This window comes from Neophocaena asiaeorientalis, unplaced genomic scaffold, assembly GCF_003031525.2.
Source record: "Neophocaena asiaeorientalis asiaeorientalis breed wild unplaced genomic scaffold, Neophocaena_asiaeorientalis_V1.1 scaffold918, whole genome shotgun sequence".
Lineage (NCBI taxonomy): Eukaryota > Metazoa > Chordata > Mammalia > Artiodactyla > Phocoenidae > Neophocaena > Neophocaena asiaeorientalis.
Window position 1 is genome coordinate 275,438 of NW_020174132.1, and position 22,074 is coordinate 297,511.

Consider the following 22,074-nt stretch of genomic DNA (forward strand, 5'->3'; position numbering starts at 1 on the left):
TTTTATTTTTGTTTTTTTTTTTTTGCGGTGTGTGGGCCTCTCACTGTTGTGGCCTCTCCCATTGCGGAGCACAGACTCCGGACGCGCAGGCTCAGCGGCCATGGCTCACGGGCCCAGCCACTCCGCGGCATGTGGGATCTTCCCGGACCGGGGCACGAACCCGTGTCCACTGCACGGGCAGGCGGACTCTCAACCACTGTGCCACCAGGGAAGCCCCGTATATGTGTTTATATATTCTTATATAATCATAGAAAAATATGTTTTAACATGGGCTACTGGACACAAAATGATTAGTGGAAAGGTATAATACGGAAGGAGGAGGGAAGATAAGAGGGAAGGGGAAGCCAAATAAATATCAAAAAGATCATGTCGTACACTTTAAATATGTACAATTTTTATTTGTCAATTATACCTCAATAAAGCTGCAAAAAAAAGATGTTGGGTTTTTTTAAATGTACAATGTCGTGATTAATTTGACTGTTAAATTGTTATAGCTGGCAATTTTTTTACATACGTAAAATTGCATTCCCTTTGTATTTCATGTGTAATTTACTGATTGAGCACATTTCATATTAAGGATGGCTTATGTATGTTTGGGTAAATGAAAACTGTGTGTCTGATTTATCCTTTAAAAATAAACTTCACTGAATATTTGATGCCTTCTAAAAGAAAATATATGCATTATATGATCATATTTATGCATTTATATAAAATTGCATATGCTCATATGTAATAATGTTTAAGGAAATATGACTCTTATGTGGCATATAAATTAACTGCACATCAATTTGGTGTCTTCAGTTTCCCTTTATCCATTACCCACTGGACTCAAGTGCTGCTTTACTTACTGTGCATGATGTTGGAGACTTGGAACTCTGGATCCTGGGGCTGCACTCCATCTGCATTGGGGAGGAAGCGCTGAATATTCTCTGTGAGGTACCAGCTTTGATTCTCATCAAATACAGAAAACAGGATGACATTTCTCTTGTCTGACATCATCTATTAATTACATGGAATGAAAGGAAGAAAGAAATGCTACTAGTATTGTCAGGTAGAAATTAGCAGTCTATGATGGAAGTGATGGCATGCATATGATGTATCTACAATCCTCTGGTTCAATGCCATTTCTCCCTAGGGTCACTATTATGGCATGTCCCAGGGCCTGGGAGCAGTGAGTATATGTTTAGAGCAAATGTGTCCTCAGGGCAAGAGGGTAACTGGACCCATTAAACTTAGTTTCTTCTGGACCCAAGGCTATGCTGGCTGATTGTTTTGGTAGAGTCTGTAGCCTCATTCTCTCCATGTTTAGATTAGAGAATTTTCACTCTTTAAAGACCCAAGTGATTATTCAATGTCTTTCTTAAACAATTTAGTCAAATCAAGTAAGGTGAATGCCTTCCCTAAACTTTCATCTAGCAAATGCCCTTCCACAAGCCTACCAATCTGTGAAAAATTAAAAATACAAAATAGAAGTAAAATAACAAAGCTAAGATGAACCATAAAATGTTTACTAACATGAACATTTTTAAGTTTTATGTTTACAAAGTTGAAAGTTTTTTGGGGGGGAGAAGCTGTTTGTATATGAACCGAAGTTATGAGTTAGTCACTTGCTAATTGAATCCGCTAAGAATTAATGTATAAACTTCACTAATATGTATAAATTTCATCTTGTATAAACTATTACTACAGAAATTAAAATGCTGAGGGGAGGAGATTGGAGAATATAGGTACATTTCAGTCCTCTTCCAAAAACTGATGGAAAACTACAATTAGGAAAAATTAGGAAAGATACTTGGCCAAACTGATGCCTCTCTGGGTTTGTGTGCCACGTGTTTTACCTCCATTAAAGTTCATAAAATGTTTTCAGACTACTAGGAATCCTATATATCATAAATAACCAAATGGACATGTAGTCAAGCCTCAGCAATATGGCAATGAGTTATTTTGCAGCCAAGCAATGAGTTTTTGTGAAGAATTAAGCTTTTTAAATTCAGAGTACTTAACTTAATTTTTTTCTAAAATGGCAGAAGTGGTCCAAATTCTAACCATATTCTGAAATATTTTACATACTGCCTTGAATTTTGCTCAACAAATATTTACTGAACTCCTACTAAAATACCGCACACTACGCTAGATGCTGCACATGTGTTCATTTTAAGGTGTCTTTGAATCTCCCACAGTGAGACGTCCAGGGGAGACGTCTAAGCTATCGTATACATTTGTGGGTCATCTGAAAATAGGTGGTAATTGATCATGTAAAAATGGGCAAGATCACTTACAGAGAGAGGAATTTTAGACTGAGAATGAGTATTATAGAAATAATCTAGGGTCCAGGCTCTCCTATCCATCCAGCAGGCGAATTTATTACACCAAAGTCAAATTCAATAAAAGCAGTGAGAAGCCCAGCTCATTTCTTATTTTGCTCAATATTGCAGACTACTATATTTTCTGCAGGCTGTAGGTGGATGTACGCTGAGAGAATATAGGAAATACTATCTGCAAGTTCATGGGCATCATCATTCCATTTTAGCTTCAGACCCAGCACTTGGAAAGAGATGAACTCACCTGGTTTCCTCTTTGATCTACAGATTCTTTGTAGCAGATGAGGAGAGGGCCAATGAGTCCTGAAGCTAGATCTCTCTCTAGATTAACGAAGCTTGAGTAATATCGGGTCAGGCACCGAGGGTCTGATTTAGTTGGCCCATCTTCTACAGTCACTGTCCATTTATATTTGAATATCTCTCCTGGCAGAATGGGCATATCTTTCAAATGTTTCACGCCTACCCACACCCAAACCCCAAAATAGCTTGATTAGAAGTATAACAAGGCACATATTGGTAATCGTGTCGTTATTACAATGGCTCTACAAATTTATATGTACATATAAAGTTTCTCAATAAGCGAAAACTAAATTTGCACCTCTTATAAGTTTAAGATTCACACAATTTTTTACAATAAAAATAGGTTCAGGAGGGCTTCCCTGGTGGCGCAGTGGTTGAGAGTCCGCCTGCCGATGCAGGGGACACGGGGTTCGTGCCCCGGTCCGGGAAGATCCCACATGCCGCAGAGCGGCTGGGCCCGTGAGCCATGGCCGCTGAGCCTGCGCGTCCGGAGCCTGTGCTCCGCAACGGAGGAGGCCACAGCAGTGAGAGGCCCGCATACCGCAAAAAAAAAAAGGTTCAGGAGATTTCTGCTAGCATGTTCATTTCAGTTGAAATGAGCAGGTCTACCCACTAATAGAAATAATAGATAATAATATTTTTAAACATTTTAAATACATAACTGAAAATGTATAAAGAAGAAAAAAAAACCCAAGTGCCAAAAAGAAAGACACAACAAAGCCAGAGTGGCCTGAATAGATGCTGAAATACTGCACACTGAAGTTTTAACTCACATGTGGTATCAAGACTTGTGGTATCTGGCCTCTGTGAGGAATGGAAGCAAGAATTAAAACCTGCCCTTGGGCTAAAGGGTCCTCAGGACAAGAACTGTCTGATTTTAGTAATTAAAACTCACTTTTGTGTATGTTTAATACCTAAAGATCCAGTCTATATCCATTCCCTAACCATAGGTCAGGGTTAACATAATAGGGAGTGAGGGTAGATGGGTATTAGAGGAAAGGGCAAGTAGAGTTTTGCTTAGTAGGTCCTGCTGTGTGAGCGCTCTCTCTCTGACTACACTGTTTGGTCACCAATGCTTTCTGTGTGGCAGGTGCTGAGATGCTGGTCTTTTCTTAGGGTACATGTATGGTTTCCTTGGAGTAACCTTCGGGACCTCAGCACCATATACATGAGAGATGCTTACTTCAGTTATCCTTCTGCAGCCCTCCTCCCTCCCCAGCTCTTCTTATGTCTAGTGATGTATGTAAGAGCCTGTTGTTATTTCTGGCATCCCTCACCCTGTCAGGCTGCCTTCTTAGGCAGGGTATCTTCAAAAGAGAGCAAGCCAGCTACTTGCAACAGTATCTACTTTTTACGGAGAAAACTCATGCATCCTAGCCAGGTCAAACAGCAGAAGGACAGACTGCTCCACTCTTACCCTCTCTTCTTATCTGCTAGTTATAAGCAGTAAAGCCTTCAGAGTTTTCCACATAAAAAGCAAGTTACCGGGAATTGTATTTGCGTATGCCTCCAAATTTCAGGGCACACATTCAATATCTCTCCAGAATTCTGTTACATTGCCCTTCTCCCATAAAGGAACTGCAAATCAATTTAGCATTAGAATTTTCATCAGCAACAATGAGTATCAGAAAACAGTGGATTGAAAATTATTTATAACCAGCCTATCTATACATCATATAATACTGAAGGACTCATAAAGTTTTCCCCCTATATACTAAATGTATTCAGAAGTATATTGAAGGTATACTTCCAGAAAAACAAAAGAAATCAAAAACCAGAAATGTACAAGATAGGAGCAGTAATGGCACTAGCCTACAAGTCCAAATAAAAAAAATCCAAAGATGGCAGCTTTGTAGCAGGCCTAGAAAGCATATAATCCAAATTAGAATAGTAAGCTGGTGAACTACAAGAACATCTTTAGAAGAAAAAAGGATCAGATACCAATAAACAGCATGATTAAGAAGCTGGAAGACCTAAGGGACATGGTGAAAAGGCATACATTTCTTCTCCTGATAAAAGAAAAGAAAGTCGGGGCTTCCCTGGTGGCGCAGTGGTTAGGAGTCCACCTGCCAACGTGGGAGACACAGGTTCGAGCCCTGGTCCGGGAAGATCCCACATGCCGCGGAGCAGCTAAACCTGTGCGCCGCAGCTGCTGGGCCTGTGCTCTAGAGCCCACGAGCCACAGCTACTGAGCCCACGAGCCACAACTACTGAGCCCACGAGCCACAACTACTGAAGCCTGTGCACTTAGAGCCCATGCTCCGCAACAAGAGAAGACACTGCAATGAGAAGTAGCCCCCGCTCACCACAACTAGAGGGGGCCCGCGTGCAGCAACAAAGACCCAATGCAGCCAAAAATAAAATAGATGTATTTAAAAGAAAAACACTGCAACAAAATATTAAAAAAAAAGAAAAAAAAGTCTTTTTTCAGGATTACAAACACAAAAATTCCAAGATCAGCATGGTCCTAATATAAAGCAAACTAAAATTTACCATGATTTTGAACTACTGGTAGAGAATAAAGAAGGATAATCCATTTGACCTTAACAGTAAAATCATTGGAACTGTAGACAAAAGAATAATCATAGCGTATCACCTAGTCCTGCAGTAAACTCATATACTTATAATAAGAAACATACTAAAATAATATAAATGCTGGTTTTTTGACTTTTAAAGTTTAGAATAAATATATAGAAAAAGCAAGGAGTTATTTGAAATTACAGTGCAAAATGTAAATGTTAGCAACTTTAGTTTTATAAAAGTAAAGGTATAGCTGGCAGCAGTGGGGGAATGGAAGAATAGAGGACAAGAAATGGGAAACTGTTGTCAGTACCTTAATGTATACAAAACGTAGGTATTTAGCATGTTTTTTTAAATCCTAATGATAGCCAGTTGAGGAACTAAAAGCACTGATGAAAGTCTAAAACAACTGGAATGGAAGAAGCACAATGTTAAATCCTCATTTAACACAAAATAAACCTATAATGTCTAAAGCTGAAAAACAAAGGAGTAGCATATAAATGATTTTTTAGAGCTATAGCGGTAACTACCAAAAATCTAAAACAGAAATGCTTAAAAATGGATGCCTCTAGGGAGTGGAACTTACAGCCTTTCAATATTTTAAGCATGTATTATTTTGATAAAATAAATATTCATCCCCAAGTAAACTTAAAGCAACAATGAAATACCACTTTTCACCCACCAGATTAGCAGGATTTTAAAAGACTATTATCTTCTAGCTATCAAGAATGTGGGAAATTATATTTTCACACATGACTAGTAGAAGTGCAACTTATTACTTCATTTGGGGACAAAGGCCTGGCTATTAAAAACAAAAATACAAATATTGTGACTCACAGGAAGATCAGTGAACCCCAAGTAGGATAGATATGAAGAAAATCACAGCCAGAGAAAAATGACATACAGGGGAAGAATGACGGAATAGAATTTAGCTATTATAAAGGCAAGAAGATAGTAAAACAATATTTTGAATGTGCTAAAAGGAAAAAGAAACCCTCTCAACCCAGAATTCTATGTCCAGCAAAATTATCCTTCAAAAGTGAAGGCAAAATAAAGACATATTTTCAAATAAAATAAAACTTAAGAGAATAAGGATGGTGGGGTGATAAATGTGCATGGTTTTAGTTGTTATTGCGGCTGTGCCCTCATCTGTATCTACAGGTAAGGAAGACCTATAAAATTGAGGTAACACTTACCTTTTGGAAATCTCCCTGGGTGCAAAGGACTGACATCAGTGATTCCATGAGGGTAGATGTTATATGGTCGGCTTGCTTTATTCTTAAATATAATCTGAAAGTATAAATGAGATATAAGATTAGGTACAAGACAATTAGGATCAACAAGAAAAGTGTGGCCTACCTCCAGAAAACAAAAGCTGCCTTGTATCTATAGTATGGGGCTTTGAGCCTAGATAAAGCTCAAAATGTTTGTTCTTTTCATAAAATTGCTCAGACAGTTACTTAGGTTTCTCACTAAAGGTTCCTTTCCATTTATTTAAAATTATTTTAATCACTTCAGGAAGAATTCCTTGCACCTTCTGACATTAGTAACTGAAATTTGGATGTCTGCTGAGGGCACTGCTTCCCCTCAGCCTTGCCCACCATTTGGGCCCTGAATTCCCCAACAGTGGAAGGGAAAACTGGTTCAAGTGATAAAATCTTCACTGGATGCGCAGGCATGACCAGGAGGACTGCTGATTACAGCATTAAGCAAGGGTGGCAGTTGGAATTGTCTGATTGCATGAGCTTTAAAAGAGAGGTAGGATAGAAGAGTGATAACATGGAAGCAGCATTAAGAACTCTGAACATATCAACTGGGCTCTATGTCTGAGGTTCTATGATATGAAGATAAAAAACCAACTTCTGGGCTTCCCTGGTGGTGCAGTGGATATTTATTTTATACTTTATTTTATTGCTCATATTCTTCCACCTTGGCTGTTAGAAGCTCCTATATTTCTTTAACATTGTCCCATCCTTTTATTTTTTGAGCACTTTCTTACTTTCTGGAACCACAAGATTCTCCAGGCTCATCTTATATTTTCCCTGGCCCAGCCCTAGAATCATCGATTCTCCAAATGGCCTTGGTTCCTTTCATCAGAGAATGGTATTAGAAACCAAGATCTGGGTGTGCTCATTGCTACTGGGATGTCATTGCTTCTAGATCCTCTCAGTGGACAGCGCTAGGAAATATACTAACCTAAACATACACACACATATGTAATTATTTCTGTATGCATCCATCTGTATCTATATTTGGCAAACATGAACTCATAGTAATGTCTCCAACTGTAATCCAGTATCACATGATTTATTCTAGCCTTTCCTTTTTGTTTATTTATAATTACCCTCTTCAACAATGACAAACATAGCTCCCACTGTCATTCATTTACTTAATCTTCAAATAATAACAGTTTTGTTTATTCATTTCCAATCTTAAAACTTTTTTTCTCCTAAGAATACTGGCTAGGATTTCTAGTAAAATATTAAATAGAGGTTGTGATACTTGTTAACTGTTTCTTGTCCTGATCTGATCTTAAACAGAAGGATTTCTCAGTTTCACCACCAAGTATGATTGGTGCCTATAGATTTTCTTCAGATCTTTATCAGGATAAGGATGTCCCTTGTGATCTCAATTTCCTATGACTTTTTATTATGGATGGATGTTGAATTTTGATAAATATTTGTATGAAACTATTGAGATTTTCAAATTATATTTTACCCTTTTATGTGTTAATATGGTGGATTACCATATTTGATTTTCTAATATTAAATTCATCTAGTACTCCTCCGATAAATCAACCAGGTCATAATGTATTATCTTTTTAATATATTGCTCCATTGGGTTTATTAATTTTTGTTTAGGATTTTTTGAATCCATGTTTATAATGCAATTGGTCTGTAATTTTAATTTTCCTTTCTCATACTGTCCTGCTCAGGTTTACAACTAAGGTTATGCTAGCCTAATAAAGAACTGGTGGGTCTTTACTTTTTTCTTATACTCTACATTTAAATTTTTAATATAAAATTATATATTCCTTGAATATTGGTATAAATTGCCAATAAAATGGTAATTCTTGCTAGGTTGATAGCGATTTTCTTTCAACACATTAAAGACATAATTTCATTGTCTTCTGGCTTCCTTTGTTGCTTTTGAGAAGTAAGCTGTCAATTTACGTGGCAGTTTTCAAACATGGTTCCCAAATTCTTTGACACTCCTCCCAACAAGAGGTAGGCCAAAGTTTCCCTCTCCTTGATTCTGGGTGGGCTTTGACTGCTTTTACTCAGATTATGCCATGAAATGCTGTGTGATTGCTGATGCTGGGTCATTAAAGGTGAGGCACTTTCTGACTGGTTTAGTGGAACACACACAGTTGGAGTCCTGAACTGCTAATACGCTTTCTGCTTTATAAATTGGCCTTTTTAAGATATTTCACATAAATTAAATCATGTAATACGTCTTTTTTGCTTGACTTCTTTAACTTATCATAATGTTTTGATTTTATCCATGTTGTATCATGTATGAGTAGTTCATTTCTTTTAATTGCTGACTAGTGTTCCAATTATATGGGTACACTACATTTTGTTTATTCATTCACCAATTGGTGAACATTTGAATGGCTTCCAATTTGGGGCTATTATGAATAGCGTTGCTATGAACATTCACATACAAGTCTTTGTGTGGACCTATGTTTTCCCTTCTCTTGAGTATATGCCTAGAATAAATTGCTGGATCACACGGTAATTCCATTTTTAACATTCTGAGGAATGGATAAACTGTTTTCCAAAGTGGCTGCAAATTTTTACATTCCCATCAGTAGTTTATGAAACTTCCAATTTCTCCGCATCCTCACCAATGCTTGTTATTATCTGCCTTGTTGATTATAGCTATTTTAGTGGGTGTGAAATGGTATCTCATTGCAATTTTGATTTGCATTTCCCCAATAGCTAATAATGTTCAGCATCTTTTCATGTGCTTATTGGTCACTCCTTTATATATCATCCCTGGAGAAGTGTCTATAGAAATCCTTTGCTTATTTTTCGGTTGGATTATTTGCCTTCTAAACTTATTTTTAAAACATTTATTTATTTATTTGTCTGTTTTGGCTGTGCCAGGTCTTAGTTGCGGCATGTGGGATATTCATTGTGGCATGCGGGATCTTTAGTTGTGGCATGCGGACTACATGTTGTGGCATGCATGCGGGATCTACTTCCCCGACCAGAGTTCGAACCCAGGCCCCCTGTATTGGGAGCACAGAGGCTTACCCACTGGACCACCAGGGAAGTCCCTATTTGCCTTTTTAATATTGAGTTTTTTTTATTATTGAGTAAGAGTCCTTTATAAATTCTGGATACTATTCCCTCATCAGATATATGATTTGCAATTTATTTTCTCCCATTCCATGGGTTGTCTTTTCACTTTCTGGTTGGTATCCTTTGAGGCACAAAAGTTTTTAATTGTGATGAAGTCCAATCTATTTTATCTTTTGTTGCTTGTTGCTTTTGATGTCATATCTAAGAAACCATTGTATAATCCAAGGTCACAAAGATTTACTCCTGTATATTCTTCTAAGGGTTTTAGTTTTAGCTCTAACATTTATATCTTTGATCCACCTTCAATTTGTGTATGGTATAAGGAAGGGGTCAAACTTCTTTCTTTTTCATGTGGGTATCCAGTTGTCCCAGTACTATTTGTTAAAAATACTATTCTTTCCCCATTGATTGGTCTTAGGACATTTGTGAAAAGTCAAGTGTTCACCTCCTACACTGCTGGTGGGAATATAAATTGTTGCAGTCACTGTGGAAAACAGTATGGAGGTTCCTTTGAAAAAACTAAAAATAGAGCTACCATATGATCCAGCAATCCCACTCCTAGGCATATATCCAGAAAAGATGAAAACTCCAATTCTAAAAGATACATGTACCCCTATGTTCATAGCAGCACTATTTACAATAGCCAAGACATGGAAGCAACCTAAATGTCCATCTACAGATGAATGGATAAAGAAGACATTGTATATACATGCAAAGGAATACTACTCAGCCATAAAAAAGAACAAAATAATTCCATTTGCAGCAACATGAACCTAGAACTTATCATAATAAGTAAAGTCAGTCAAAGAGAGACTAATTTCATATGATATCACTTACATGTGGAATCTAATAAAATGATACAAATGAGCTTATTTACAAAACAGAAACAGACACACAGACATAGAAAACGAACCTATAGTTACCAAAGGGAAAACGGGGGGGTGTCAAATTAGGAGTATGGGATTAACAGATACAAACTACTATACATAAAATAGATAAGCAACAAGGATATACTGTATAGCACAGGGAATTATACCGAATATTTATAATAACCTATAATGGAGTATAATCTGCAAAAATACAGAATCACCATGCTGTACACTTGAAACTAACACAATACTGTAAATCAACTATACTTCAATTAAAAAAATAAGTCAAGTGTTCATAGATATGTAGGTTTATTTCTGGACTCTCAATTGTTTTCCATTGATCTATATATCTATCCTTATGCCAGTACCACACTGTCATGATTACTATAGTTTGTGGTAATTTTTGAAATTGATGTGTGAGTCCTCAAACTTTGTTGTTTGTTTTCCCCTAAGATTCATTTGTTTATTAAGGGTCCTATGCAATTCCATCTGTATTTTAGGATCAGCTTTTCAATTTCTGCAAAAAAGGCAGTTGGGATTTTGATAGGGATTCAATTTGTATCTATAGACAAATTTGGAAGAGTCTTAACAGTAAGTGACTCTTCCAATCCATAAATATATGTTTTTCCATTTATTTAGATATTTAAAAAATTATCTCAGTAACAATTAGTTGTTTTCACTGTACAAGTGTTGCACCTTTTTTGTTATATTTTTCCCATATTTCATTCTTTTTTTATGTTATCATGAATGAAATTGTTTTCTTAATTTCATTTGCAGATTTTTCATTGAAGTGTATAGAAATACAACTTATTTTTTAGTATTGATCTTGAATCTTGCAAACTTGCTGTACTTGTTTATTAGTTCTAATAGCTTTTTAGTAGATGCCTTAGGATTTTCTGCAGAAAAGATCATATCATCAGCAAATAAAGACAGTATTATTTCTTTCTTTCCAATCCAAATGCCTCTAATTCCTTTTTTTTTTTTTTGCCTTATTGCATTGGCTTCCAGTTCAGTATTAAATAAAAGTAACAAGAGTGGACATCCTTTTTTTCTACTGTATGATCTCACTTATATGTTGAATCTAAAATACAAAACAAAGAAAACATACTCAACAGAAACAGAAAACAAGCCAATGGTTGTCAGAGGGGAGGGTGGTGGAAGGGCAAAATAGGTGAAGGGGGTTAAGAGGTACAAACCTCCACTTAAATAAGAAATATGCCATGGAGATGTCATATACAGCCTAAGTAATAATATTGCAATAAATCTGTATGGAGACAGATGGTTACTAGACTTACTGTGGTGAACATTTCATAATGTATGCAAATATCAAATAACTATGTAGCACAGCTAAAACTAACATAATATTGTATATCAACTATATTGCAATACAAAAATAAAATAGAAGCCTTTTCTTCTAACTCCAGTATCAGTCTAGAGTCTTGCAGCAGTGGAGGAAGGTTGCTCTTGCTGGAGTTTGCTACTTACCAATTTTCTGGTAATTTGATGTTTGTGGTACCTTCCATTTCCTAGTATTGTATGAATCATGTGTAACTTTATTTGTACTCCTTGTACACCTCATGGTTTTTTTTTTAAGATGTGTGGACAGATTTCGGTCCAGGTAGATGATATTCTATGGACCTTGGCATAACTTATCTGTTATTTCTTATTTTTCTTAAGTTATTAATTAATTTATTTTGGGCTGCGTTGGGTCTTCATTGCTGTGCCTGGGCTTTCTCTAGTTGCGGTGAGTGGGGGCTACTCTTCGTTGCGGTGCATGGGCTTCTCATTGTGGTGGCTTCTCTTGTTGCAGAGCACGGGCTCTAGGCACACGGGCTTCAGTAGTTGCCGCGTGTAGGCTCAGTAGTTGTGGCGCACGGGCTTAGTTGCTCCGTGGCATGTGGGATCTTCCTGGCCCAGGGCTCGAAGCCGTGTCCCCTGCATTGGCAGGCGGATTCTTAACCACTGCACCACCAGGGAAGTCCACACTCCTATATTTTCTTATCAAAGGTTCCTCATCTGTTCAGTTGTGTTCAAAACCAGCTGAGTATGTAGGGCCTTTCACAACATCTTTAACCGCATCCATTGAGCTTATCACTCACCACGCCCTTCTATAGCAGCATTATTTTCTTGCCAAACCAGACTACATATCGCATTCACTCTTCTTGAAATATGTTCTCTCCACAAGTCCTGTTCTCTTTTTTCCTTACTAAATTGTAAACTTCTTATGAAAAAAGACATTGTCCAGTTCGTTTTTGCATCCTCCATACTTGGCATTGATTGAGTTGATTTTCAAACACTCTTCAATTTTATTCTGAATTTGACCCTTGTAGGTGGGCATTCCCACCTAGTATAAGCCATACCTTTATATTTAGGTTTTTATACGCAGAAGGAAAATGCTTTTCTTTCATCTGCTTTCCTTCCAAAATATGCCTAGTGTTTCTAAATCTCTTTTAAAATTTTAAACAGAAACCTCAAAAAACTTCTAATGACTAGGAACCCAAATCATCCTTTCTGCCCCGTTTGTAGGACAGTCTGCACTTGGGGTCAACAGTGAAGTTAGGAGGCACCCTCTGCAGGCCTGGCCTGGCCTTGACCCTTTGCTGCGATGCCAGCGGTGGGCCGACCCAGTTCAGAGCTGGGGCGATGCTTCCGTGGATGTGTTCGCATCCATCGTCCTTCCCTCGTCTTCCCTTCGTGTCGTCCATAAGCCTCGACCCTGAACACAAATAGCAGGATGTGGAAATTACCTCCCAAGTCACCGTCTATCCTTGTATGGAACGCTGGGGTGTCAAACTTGGCTGCCAGCCTTCCTAAAGACGATTTTAGCAGCTCCCGACGATTTTAGGCAGGAGCTGCCGATGGCACAAAGTTCTCAAGCAACTTCTAGAACCTCTCGCCAGCTTCCCCTTCTGCCAGGTTACCATTTCGGTCAGGCAGAGACCCTCCGGTTCCCCTTCGACTGCTGGACCGGGCGTCCCAGTTAGTTCTGGGTGACTTAAGGTCACGTCAAGAAAACAACTGAAAGGGCAGATTCGAGGACGTGGAGACTGCCCCGTGCCCACCCAGCACTTTGCTGAGTCTCCGCAGGTGCAGCAGGGTGGACGGGGGGTCACGGCGTCTGGGCAGCAACGGCGTGATGGGTCGAGTGGGGCCTCGGCGTCCCCGGAGCTGCCGCCCCTGCCCCTGCCCCGCCAAGAGTGGACATCTTAACTTGTTCCTAATCTCAGGGGGAAAACATTTAGTCTTTCAGCGTATTATAAGTTTTTCTTAGATGTTCTTCATCAAGTTAAGGACCTTGCATTGTGCTGCTAGTTCATTGAGTTTTTTCTATCACGAATGGGTAATGGATTTTGTCAAGCCCTTTTTCTTCACATATTACACGATCATGTGCTTTTGTCCTTTATTCAAGTAATATGTTGTATTGCATTAATTTTCATATGTTGAACCATCCCTACATTCCTGAGATAAATCTCACTTGATTATAGTATATGATCTTTTTAAAATGTTGCTAGATCTGGCTTAATAACGTGGAGGATTTTTGCATCTATATCCACAAGGAATTTTGAACTATAGTTTTCTTTAAAATTTTTTGAGACTTGGTTTGTGGCCTAATGTATAATCTATCCTGGAGAATGTTTCTTGTGCATTTGAGAAGAATATGTATTCTATTGGAGTTGGGTGGCCCGGTCTGTAGATGTCTGTTAGGCCTAGTTGGTTTATAGACAAAATGAGATTAGCCATTTGTTGATAACTGTTGAAGCTGAGTGATGGGTTCAAAGAAGTTTATTTTACTATTCTTTCTACTTCTGGGTATGTTTGATAATTTCCGTATAAAAAGTAAAAAATAGTCCTCAAGTTCTCACATTAACAGAAAAGCCTTATAGGATTCAGCATATATAAGAGCATAACTTACAAACATGAAAGAATGAGGTAGACCTACATATATTGATATGAAATGATATCCAAGATATATTGTTAAAATCTACATAGTGCTTCTATTTTTGTGTGAAATATGTGCACATACACTTGTATATGTATATACTGTTTCTGAAAGGGAATATAAAAAACTGAGAGCAACGATAGCTGGTCAGACTATGGGACTGGAAGTCTGTGAGGAAGGAAAGCTTGCCTTTTCTTTGCCTTTTGAGTTATTTATACTGGCTAATTCAAAAGTAGGTAAATAAAATTCATGAAGAAAAACTGTACATTAATAGTTAATTAAAATTTTAAAGAAGTAAAATGAAGGTAGACATGTCCTACAAATATCAAAACATATCACAAGGTTGCAGTCATTAAAACAGTGTGGTAACAGATCAGTTAAACAGAACAGATTTTATCATTTTAGTATATAATAAAAAAGGCATTTTAAAATTAGTGAAGAAAGGATTGATTGGACCAATTGGCTGTCACTTGGGGAAATCCCTATTTGACACGATGCTCTATACCCAAAAGTAACTTCCAGAGCAATTAAAATGCTTATTGTGAAAATAAAACTGTAAATGTAAAAGAATAAAATATAGTAGACCATATTTATAATCTCTTAGAGGTAGTGAAGATGTTCCTAGGCCGAAAACATAAATGAAAAATATCCAGAAAAATATAAATTTAAAGATTGAGAAAAGATCTTGACTACATAAAGACTGAAAATTTTTATAGGACAAAAGACATCACAAAGGAGTTAAAGTACAAGTGACAGACTGAGAAAAATATTTGAAAGACAAATAACAATGTGTTAATATTTATAATGCATAAAACCTTTTACAAATATATAAGCAAAATACAGCCATGTTAAGAACCTGCCTGCCATATCAGTAAACAAAGGATGTCGCAGCCATCAGTGAGCCCTGAGGTAACTCAGGAGAGGAAACGAAGAATGCCCGGCTGTCTAGCAGTCATCAGACTGCAGCCACACCCAATGGTGCAGCTTAAGGAAACGCAGGATGAGAAAGCACAGGATACTGGCCCCAGATAGCTGAGGTGCAGTTCAAAGGAATGATTTCAATAAGCCCAGACTCTTGCATCTTCCCATACATAGAAAAGTACTAAATTCCTTAACTCGGGATACCTGGTTTTCTTTAATTAACAGTAATCTTTTGTTCCTACTACCTGCCATTTGTTGCAAAACTCTTATATACCCTGGCTCCCCCCTTGCCTCCTTGGAGCAGTTCTCTCAGGGTTACTTGAGACGCTGTCTCCCGGGCTTGAAGTCCTAAGAATGTCCGCCAAATAAAACAACTCTCAACTTTCAGGTTGTGCATTTTTTTACGGTTGACATGCCATCTACCTATCTCTAAAGTGATTGTGAAAACATAACTCCCTATTTTTTAAAGCCACTGTTATTTGAAGCATAAGTATTGTTAATATGCTATATCAAGGGTCAGGAAACATTTTCTGGAAAGGGACAGATAGTAAATGCTCTAGGCTTTGTGGGCTATATCTACTCTCTGTCACATATTCTTCTTGTTCTTTTCCTTACAAGTCAAATGTAAAATCCTTCTAAAAGTCGTAGAAGGATATGTATGAAAGTCTAAGCAATGAGTATTTCAAATGAGTGTCAGGTTTAATGGGTGGCATTAAATATTTTGTTCTATAATATTTTAAAACAAATTTATAATCCACGTTTGTGTAACATTTATAATTTTTAAAAGATCCTGCCCATTGGAGACAAGGCTGAATTATGAAGGTTTAAAAAACTCAAAACCCTCCAGACTTTGTCTTCTTACCCAACCTTATATCTTTTCCTCAACTTACCAAAAGTGTGTCTCCAACTTCTCCATAAAGTAAAGGTCCCAGGATTCCTGATTCATACTGAATAGCTTCACGAGTCTTAAATGTTTCATCTGTGTAAGCTATAAATCGGACTTTTTTGTACTTCCTACCAATCCGCTGAGGACCATTGTTCAAATACAGACTTTTATAACTTCTGTGTGAGACACAAAAAGATGAGAGGTTGGAATGGAGAATTCTAGGTAAAGGACAGGTTGCTAAAATCCACTCTAAAATAGCCCATATGATTTAATCAAGGAAAGGAGTGAGAAAAATATAAGCATCCCTGATGTTCAGCTATGTTAATTTACCAAACATATTAATGCCCTTGCCATTTGATTCTATACCTGTACCTAACCTTAAATATGGCTTAAGGATTTGTTGTTTTGAATAACTGGGAAGAATTTTTGATTATGGGGAAGAGATAGCACCAAGAGTCAAAAGGTACTTGCCTGTCATTGGAGGTAAGGACTGAGGGAGCATAGTCCCAGTCGTCCTCTTCAGCAGCAATGTAGTGGACCCAGGTTTTAGGATGCTTCTTCGCAACTGAGCGGATTTGGATAAAGGGAGGAGCGCTGTCACCATCAAATCTGACCACATCCATGTCAGAGTCATAAAAATCATCATAATCTTCTTCTTCATTACTCTTCATCCATTTGCGGGGTTCTTCTGGGCAGCTATCTACTGTGACATAAGCTTCCATACCATCTGGAGTCAGACAAACGAATGTCAGGTTCCAATGAGACTTTCTTGCCTTAACTCTTATGACTTTGTTCTTTCTTGTTAGGCCTTCAAGGCCTTCTCTTAAGTGTTCCCTTCTCCACACCAATATCCTTTCTTGCCATTGTCCTATATGTATTACCTTCCCCATTATCTGGTACTTTCTGGTTTCTTCCTGTGGTCTTTGCACTCACCATTTCCCTTCTGCCTGACTCTCCTCCAATATATGTTTTACCCCTTTTTCAAGACTCACTCATTTGCTCAGAATATCCATTTGTATTTGCTATATAATGCTCTGGGCATCACTACTGATATCCTGGAGCCCTTATGATTACAACCTAGACAGTGCACTTTTTTCCTTTTCCCTAAATTTCTCATAAAACATCTCTTCAGCTATGACCCAAAATCCCTCTCTCCATAGTACTGAAGCCTATTTAATGTGATCAGGCTAGGAAAACAATGATACACTGTCCTCCTCACTCTTGCCACCTCATTTTCCCCTCCCTATATCACAGGTAGATTCACCAGTACATTCACAAGTACTACTAATAATCAAGCCCTCTTATACTCAAGGTGAACTATTTGCTCTGAAAACTGGCAACTAGGGAATCTCAGTTGAGGTCTAACTAACATAATCCTATACTGGACAGTGGACAGTAAATTCTATTAAAAGAAGAGCTGGATATTTATAATACTTATTTTTAAGATCCACAGATATTACCATGTTGGTGGGAAGAGATATGACAAAACAGTAGAAACTGGCCAAGGTCCATCAGGAGTGTCTGAGCAGTAAGGAATGTTATTGGTGAGATCTCCAAAGAAGCCTGGCGATGGTTCCTCACAAGAAATGTGTGCCCTTCAAGGAAAACTGAGTGCACTTCAGGGGTGGTGCCCATCCCAATCACATGCCAATAGACTGATTTCTTATGACATCCAATCAGACCTGTAAAGTAAGAATAACACAGCTATAAGCAAGAAGTAGAGAATTTGAAATGGAAAACACTTTCTAGGATAGGATGAACAAATTGTCCTTACAAATTTTATTATCTTGACTTGGAACCAAACTTTCCAAGGACACTGGGGTACTGTCAAACTAACAGCTCTTGCCAAAGTCATCAATGACTATCTTGATGCTAAGTCCAATGGGTATTTTTCAGTCTTCATCTGCATCTGTTGACCATTCGTTTCTTCTTGAAATTCTCTCCTCCCCTGGCCTCTGTTTCAACAGAGTTTTGTTCCCCTAAGGCTTAGACTGCTCCTTCTTCTGTCTCATTTTGTGACTGCTCCTTCTTTACCCATCCATTAAATGATGGACCACCCCAGGGCTCATCCCTAGGCCTTATTCTCTCGTTAGTCAAATTTTCTCCCTGAATAATACCATTCATTCTCATGGTATTAACTCCAGACTGATACCTTCTCAATATCTTCACCTGGATATCTCATAAAACCCACAGGTACAAAACCAAATTTTCAATCTTTATCACCTCATCTTATTCCAGACTTCTTTATTTCAGTGAATGGTACCATCCTGAATTCAATTATGCAAGTGAGAGTTATTCTTGTCCCCACTCTCACTTCTCACATCCAATCTAACGCTAATGATGGCAATATAATTAATAACAGTAATGTTTACTGAGCACTCGTGTAACATCAAGCACTGTCCAAAGTATTTTACAAGTTTTAACTCCCAATAACCCTACGAATGTAGAAACTATAGTTATCATCCCTCACTTAGAGGCGAGGAAACTGATGCCCAGAGAGGTTAATTAACTTGATATGTGAGAGCAGGGACTTGCATGTTTTGAAAGCTAATTTCTTTTCTAATTCTGAAATCATGCATATTAATTATAGAATTCTTGAAAAATATAGAAAAGAGTTAAGAAAATATCCTTCCTCGTCCTTCATTATTTTCTTGGGTGTCTGAATTTTCCAACTCCCTCTTTCTTGGTTTACCCTCTAGTTTTATTGTAGCACATATTCAGTGGCTTCTAAGGGCTACCATTTCTGAAAATGTCTTTATTCTTCCCCCAAAGTTAAGTTATAGTTTGGCTATGAATTCTAGGTTGAAAATAACTTTTCCTTTAGAACTTTTAAGGTATTGGTTTATTATATTGCCAGTCTAATTCTCATGCCTTTGTATGTGACCTGTTTCTCCCAGGGGAAGCTTATGTATCTTCTCTTTGTTCTTTGAAATTCCACAAACCTAATTTTGTGTGGGGATACTTTTTAATTTATCCTGCTGGGAAATTTTTATATAAAGACTCAACTCTTTTCTTTTCTTAACACTTCATTCTATCATTTCTTTGGTTTTAAAAATCTCTTTTTCTTTTTCTTTCTGGGAGATTTGCTTTCTCAATCTCTTTTTGTTTTGCTTTCTGGGAGGTTTGCTTTATACCACTTTCTATTAAGTTTGTATTTTGACAATCATATTCCTAATTTTGTGAGCATATTCTTGTTTTGATTGTTTCTTTTTCATATAATCCTATTATTACATTTTTTTACTTACTAGAAACCTGTTTATTATATTTATTATAAAAGGATGTAACTCAGGAACATCCAGATGGAAGGGATGATAAGGCAAGGCATACTACTTTTCTTTATCTTTGCATATTGTCTTCGTGTTTCAGGCTTTCCTTAAATATCTGTTCATCCTTGGATGCCCATTTACATTTAAGCAAAAGAAACCTTAATTTTCAGATAACTGAGGAAAACTGGAGAAGAGAGCTCTGTGGTGAATGCAGAAGCTCTTGAGGATTCTTGAGCAGGCTGTACATACCTGGCAGAGACCTGTTTATATAGCCATTGATTGTGTGCATTGCAGATGCAGGATCCACAGCCTGTGTCAAGGACTCATTTTTTCCTGAGTGCCAACTTTTCCCTGTTGAGAGAGGATGCCAATAGAGGGCCAGCTAAGTGTCTGTCTCATGTCAGCACAGTAGGCACAGATGATTTGCCCTCAAAGTCAGTAAGAAAAAGGGAGAAGACAGTACCAAAAGGCAGATATTTCTTGCTCAAAGTAATGATCTCTCCCTATATTTATCCATGACACTACTTGGAAAGGAATAATGACAGATGATAACTAGTGGAAGGGAGAATATCGGTTAATTTGCACCATGATGATTTCATTCTATTCATTAGCTCACTTATTTAAAAGGAGGCACATGAAAAGCATCCTAGGAAAAGGCTGCCAGTACCTGTCCCTGTCCTAACTGCTTCATCCAGTTTGCAATAATGAAAGCCCAAGAACCCGAAAGCTTTCCAACCTCGTCCCTGAAATTAACAAGAGTGAAAGGCACTATAAATATTATTATTAGCAGCTCCTTGTGCAAAGGACTGAAACTTTCTGAGGCACCCAGCCTTTGGGGAACTCTCATAAGTTCATTTATCCCTTGATCCACTCATTTGTTCATTCAGTTAAACATATTTACTGAACACTACTGAGCACTAGGCACTGATGACAAAGAAGACACAGCCTCTACCTTCTAGGCGCTTACAATTTAGCTCGAATAGACAGAGAAGCAGACAATTATAATACAGAGTGAAGAGTGATGTAAGAGAGATAAGAACAGGATATTGTGGGAGCAGAGAGGAGAAGGAACCCCACTTTGCCTGAAGAGAAAGGAATACGAGGTCAAAGAAGATAAATATTAAATAAAGCCAGCAATGATGATTTAGTGTCATAAGGAGGAAGCTCAAGGTAATGTGGAAATATATAAAGAGGCAACGAACCTGGACCAGAAGGAGGAGAAACTTGGTGTGAAGCTTTCCAGGCAGAAGAAACAGCATAAGCAAAGGTCCAGATACAAGAAAGAGCATGGCGTGTTTTGGGTGTTACACAAAAGGTGTTCGGTGTGGCTGCAACTTGAACGGTGATGAACGGTGAGGCAGGAAGAGAAGCACAATGAGGCTAGACAGGTCGTCAAAGACTAGGTCATGTATCAGTGTGTTAAGGCGTTTACATTTTGCCTTGATGTAAAATTGAAGGATTTTAAGGGCTGGGGTGACAAGATCAGATTCACATTTTGGTAGGCTCCCTTTGGCTGCTACAGTAATAATGAAGTGTCAGGGGGCACAAAAAGACAAGGAGACTAGTCAGGAGAGAGACGATGGCGGGTGTCTCACTTCAGAAGGTGATCATGATGGCGACGAGGAAGAAATCACCCGCTTAATCCTTACAACCATCCTATGAAATAGTACTTATTATTTCACTTTTCAAATGGATAAAACTGAGACACAGAGTAAGGGTTAAGTAACTTGCCCAAGTTACTTAAAAGTAAGAGATGAAGATAAGAAAAAGTACACTCATAGAAACATAGAACACAAGAGGGGCTGCCAGGGTCTGGGGAAATGGGGAAGTGTTGGTCAAATGGTACAAGCTTTCGGTTTTAAGATGAACAGGTTCTGGGGATCTAATGTGCAGCGTGATGACTATAGTTAATCATACTACATTGAACACTGGAAATATGCTAAGGGCGTAGATTTCGGGTGCTCTCACCACACACAAGAAATAACTCTGTGAGGAGATATGTTAGTTTGACTGTAGTAATCATTTCTCTATCTGTATCTATTTATCTAAAATCATCATGATGTATACCTTAAATATATATGATTTTTAGTAAAAATTTCTTTAAAAGATAACAGGGGGCATTTAGAAAGTAAAGCAATAAGTCACTTCAAAAAGGGCTTGTGGGACCAAAACCAGGAGCTCTTAAATGCTGTGACCGAAGACTGAAATTCTCCAAAGGATGTGATAGTCACTCAACTGGGCTGTGTTTTCCTGAGGAGATAGAAACCTTAGCCACTCGTATCCATGATTGGCGATGTGGGAAAGTAAATAAATGTCTCCCACGTTTAACCAAAACTAACAAACAACCAAACAAAACAAAATTACATACATGAAACGTCGCGGGTACAGGCCTTGCCCCAGCCCTTCAGACCAGACCTCCTGGTTTGACACGTCAGCCAGGTTTGACACCAGACCTCCTGGTTTGACACGTCAGCTCCGCTGCTGGGAGCAGAAGCTGACCACGACGCTCAAGGCCAGACAGCCGCAGCAGGCCGTGTGCAGAGACGTGGTGCACACACTGCGTCTGCAGCTGCGCCTGCCGGGAGAGCTCCGCCCCTTCCCTCGTCCCTATAAAGTAGCCCCGCCTACGGCCTGTCGGAAGGGCGTTTGCTCTAGAGTCCAAGCTCGCACTTCTCCGTTCTTTGCACAAAGAATAAAACTTTCCTTTGCTTCAAACCGTAATATAAAAGAGAAAGTAAAGC

At 38.2% G+C, this 22,074-nt stretch overlaps 1 protein-coding gene and 1 non-coding gene across 2 annotated transcripts in view; one reads left to right on the plus strand and one right to left on the minus strand.

The window, feature by feature from the left end:
• Nucleotides 1-22,074, minus strand: part of LOC112406060 (coagulation factor VIII-like) — a 92,947-nt gene that overhangs the window by 46,947 nt on the left and 23,926 nt on the right. The window contains exons 6-12 of the mRNA XM_024754707.1: nt 19,583-19,684; nt 17,528-17,749; nt 16,539-16,794; nt 16,072-16,243; nt 6,338-6,431; nt 2,566-2,780; nt 849-999 (exon numbers count right to left, since the gene is read on the minus strand). Coding sequence (XP_024610475.1) covers nt 849-999; nt 2,566-2,780; nt 6,338-6,431; nt 16,072-16,243; nt 16,539-16,794; nt 17,528-17,749; nt 19,583-19,684 — 1,212 coding nt within the window. The remainder of the gene's footprint in view (nt 1-848; nt 1,000-2,565; nt 2,781-6,337; nt 6,432-16,071; nt 16,244-16,538; nt 16,795-17,527; nt 17,750-19,582; nt 19,685-22,074) is intronic.
• Nucleotides 21,472-21,599, plus strand: LOC112406069 (small nucleolar RNA SNORA25). The gene has a single exon (XR_003004485.1). It is a non-coding gene; the product is annotated as a small nucleolar RNA SNORA25 (small nucleolar RNA).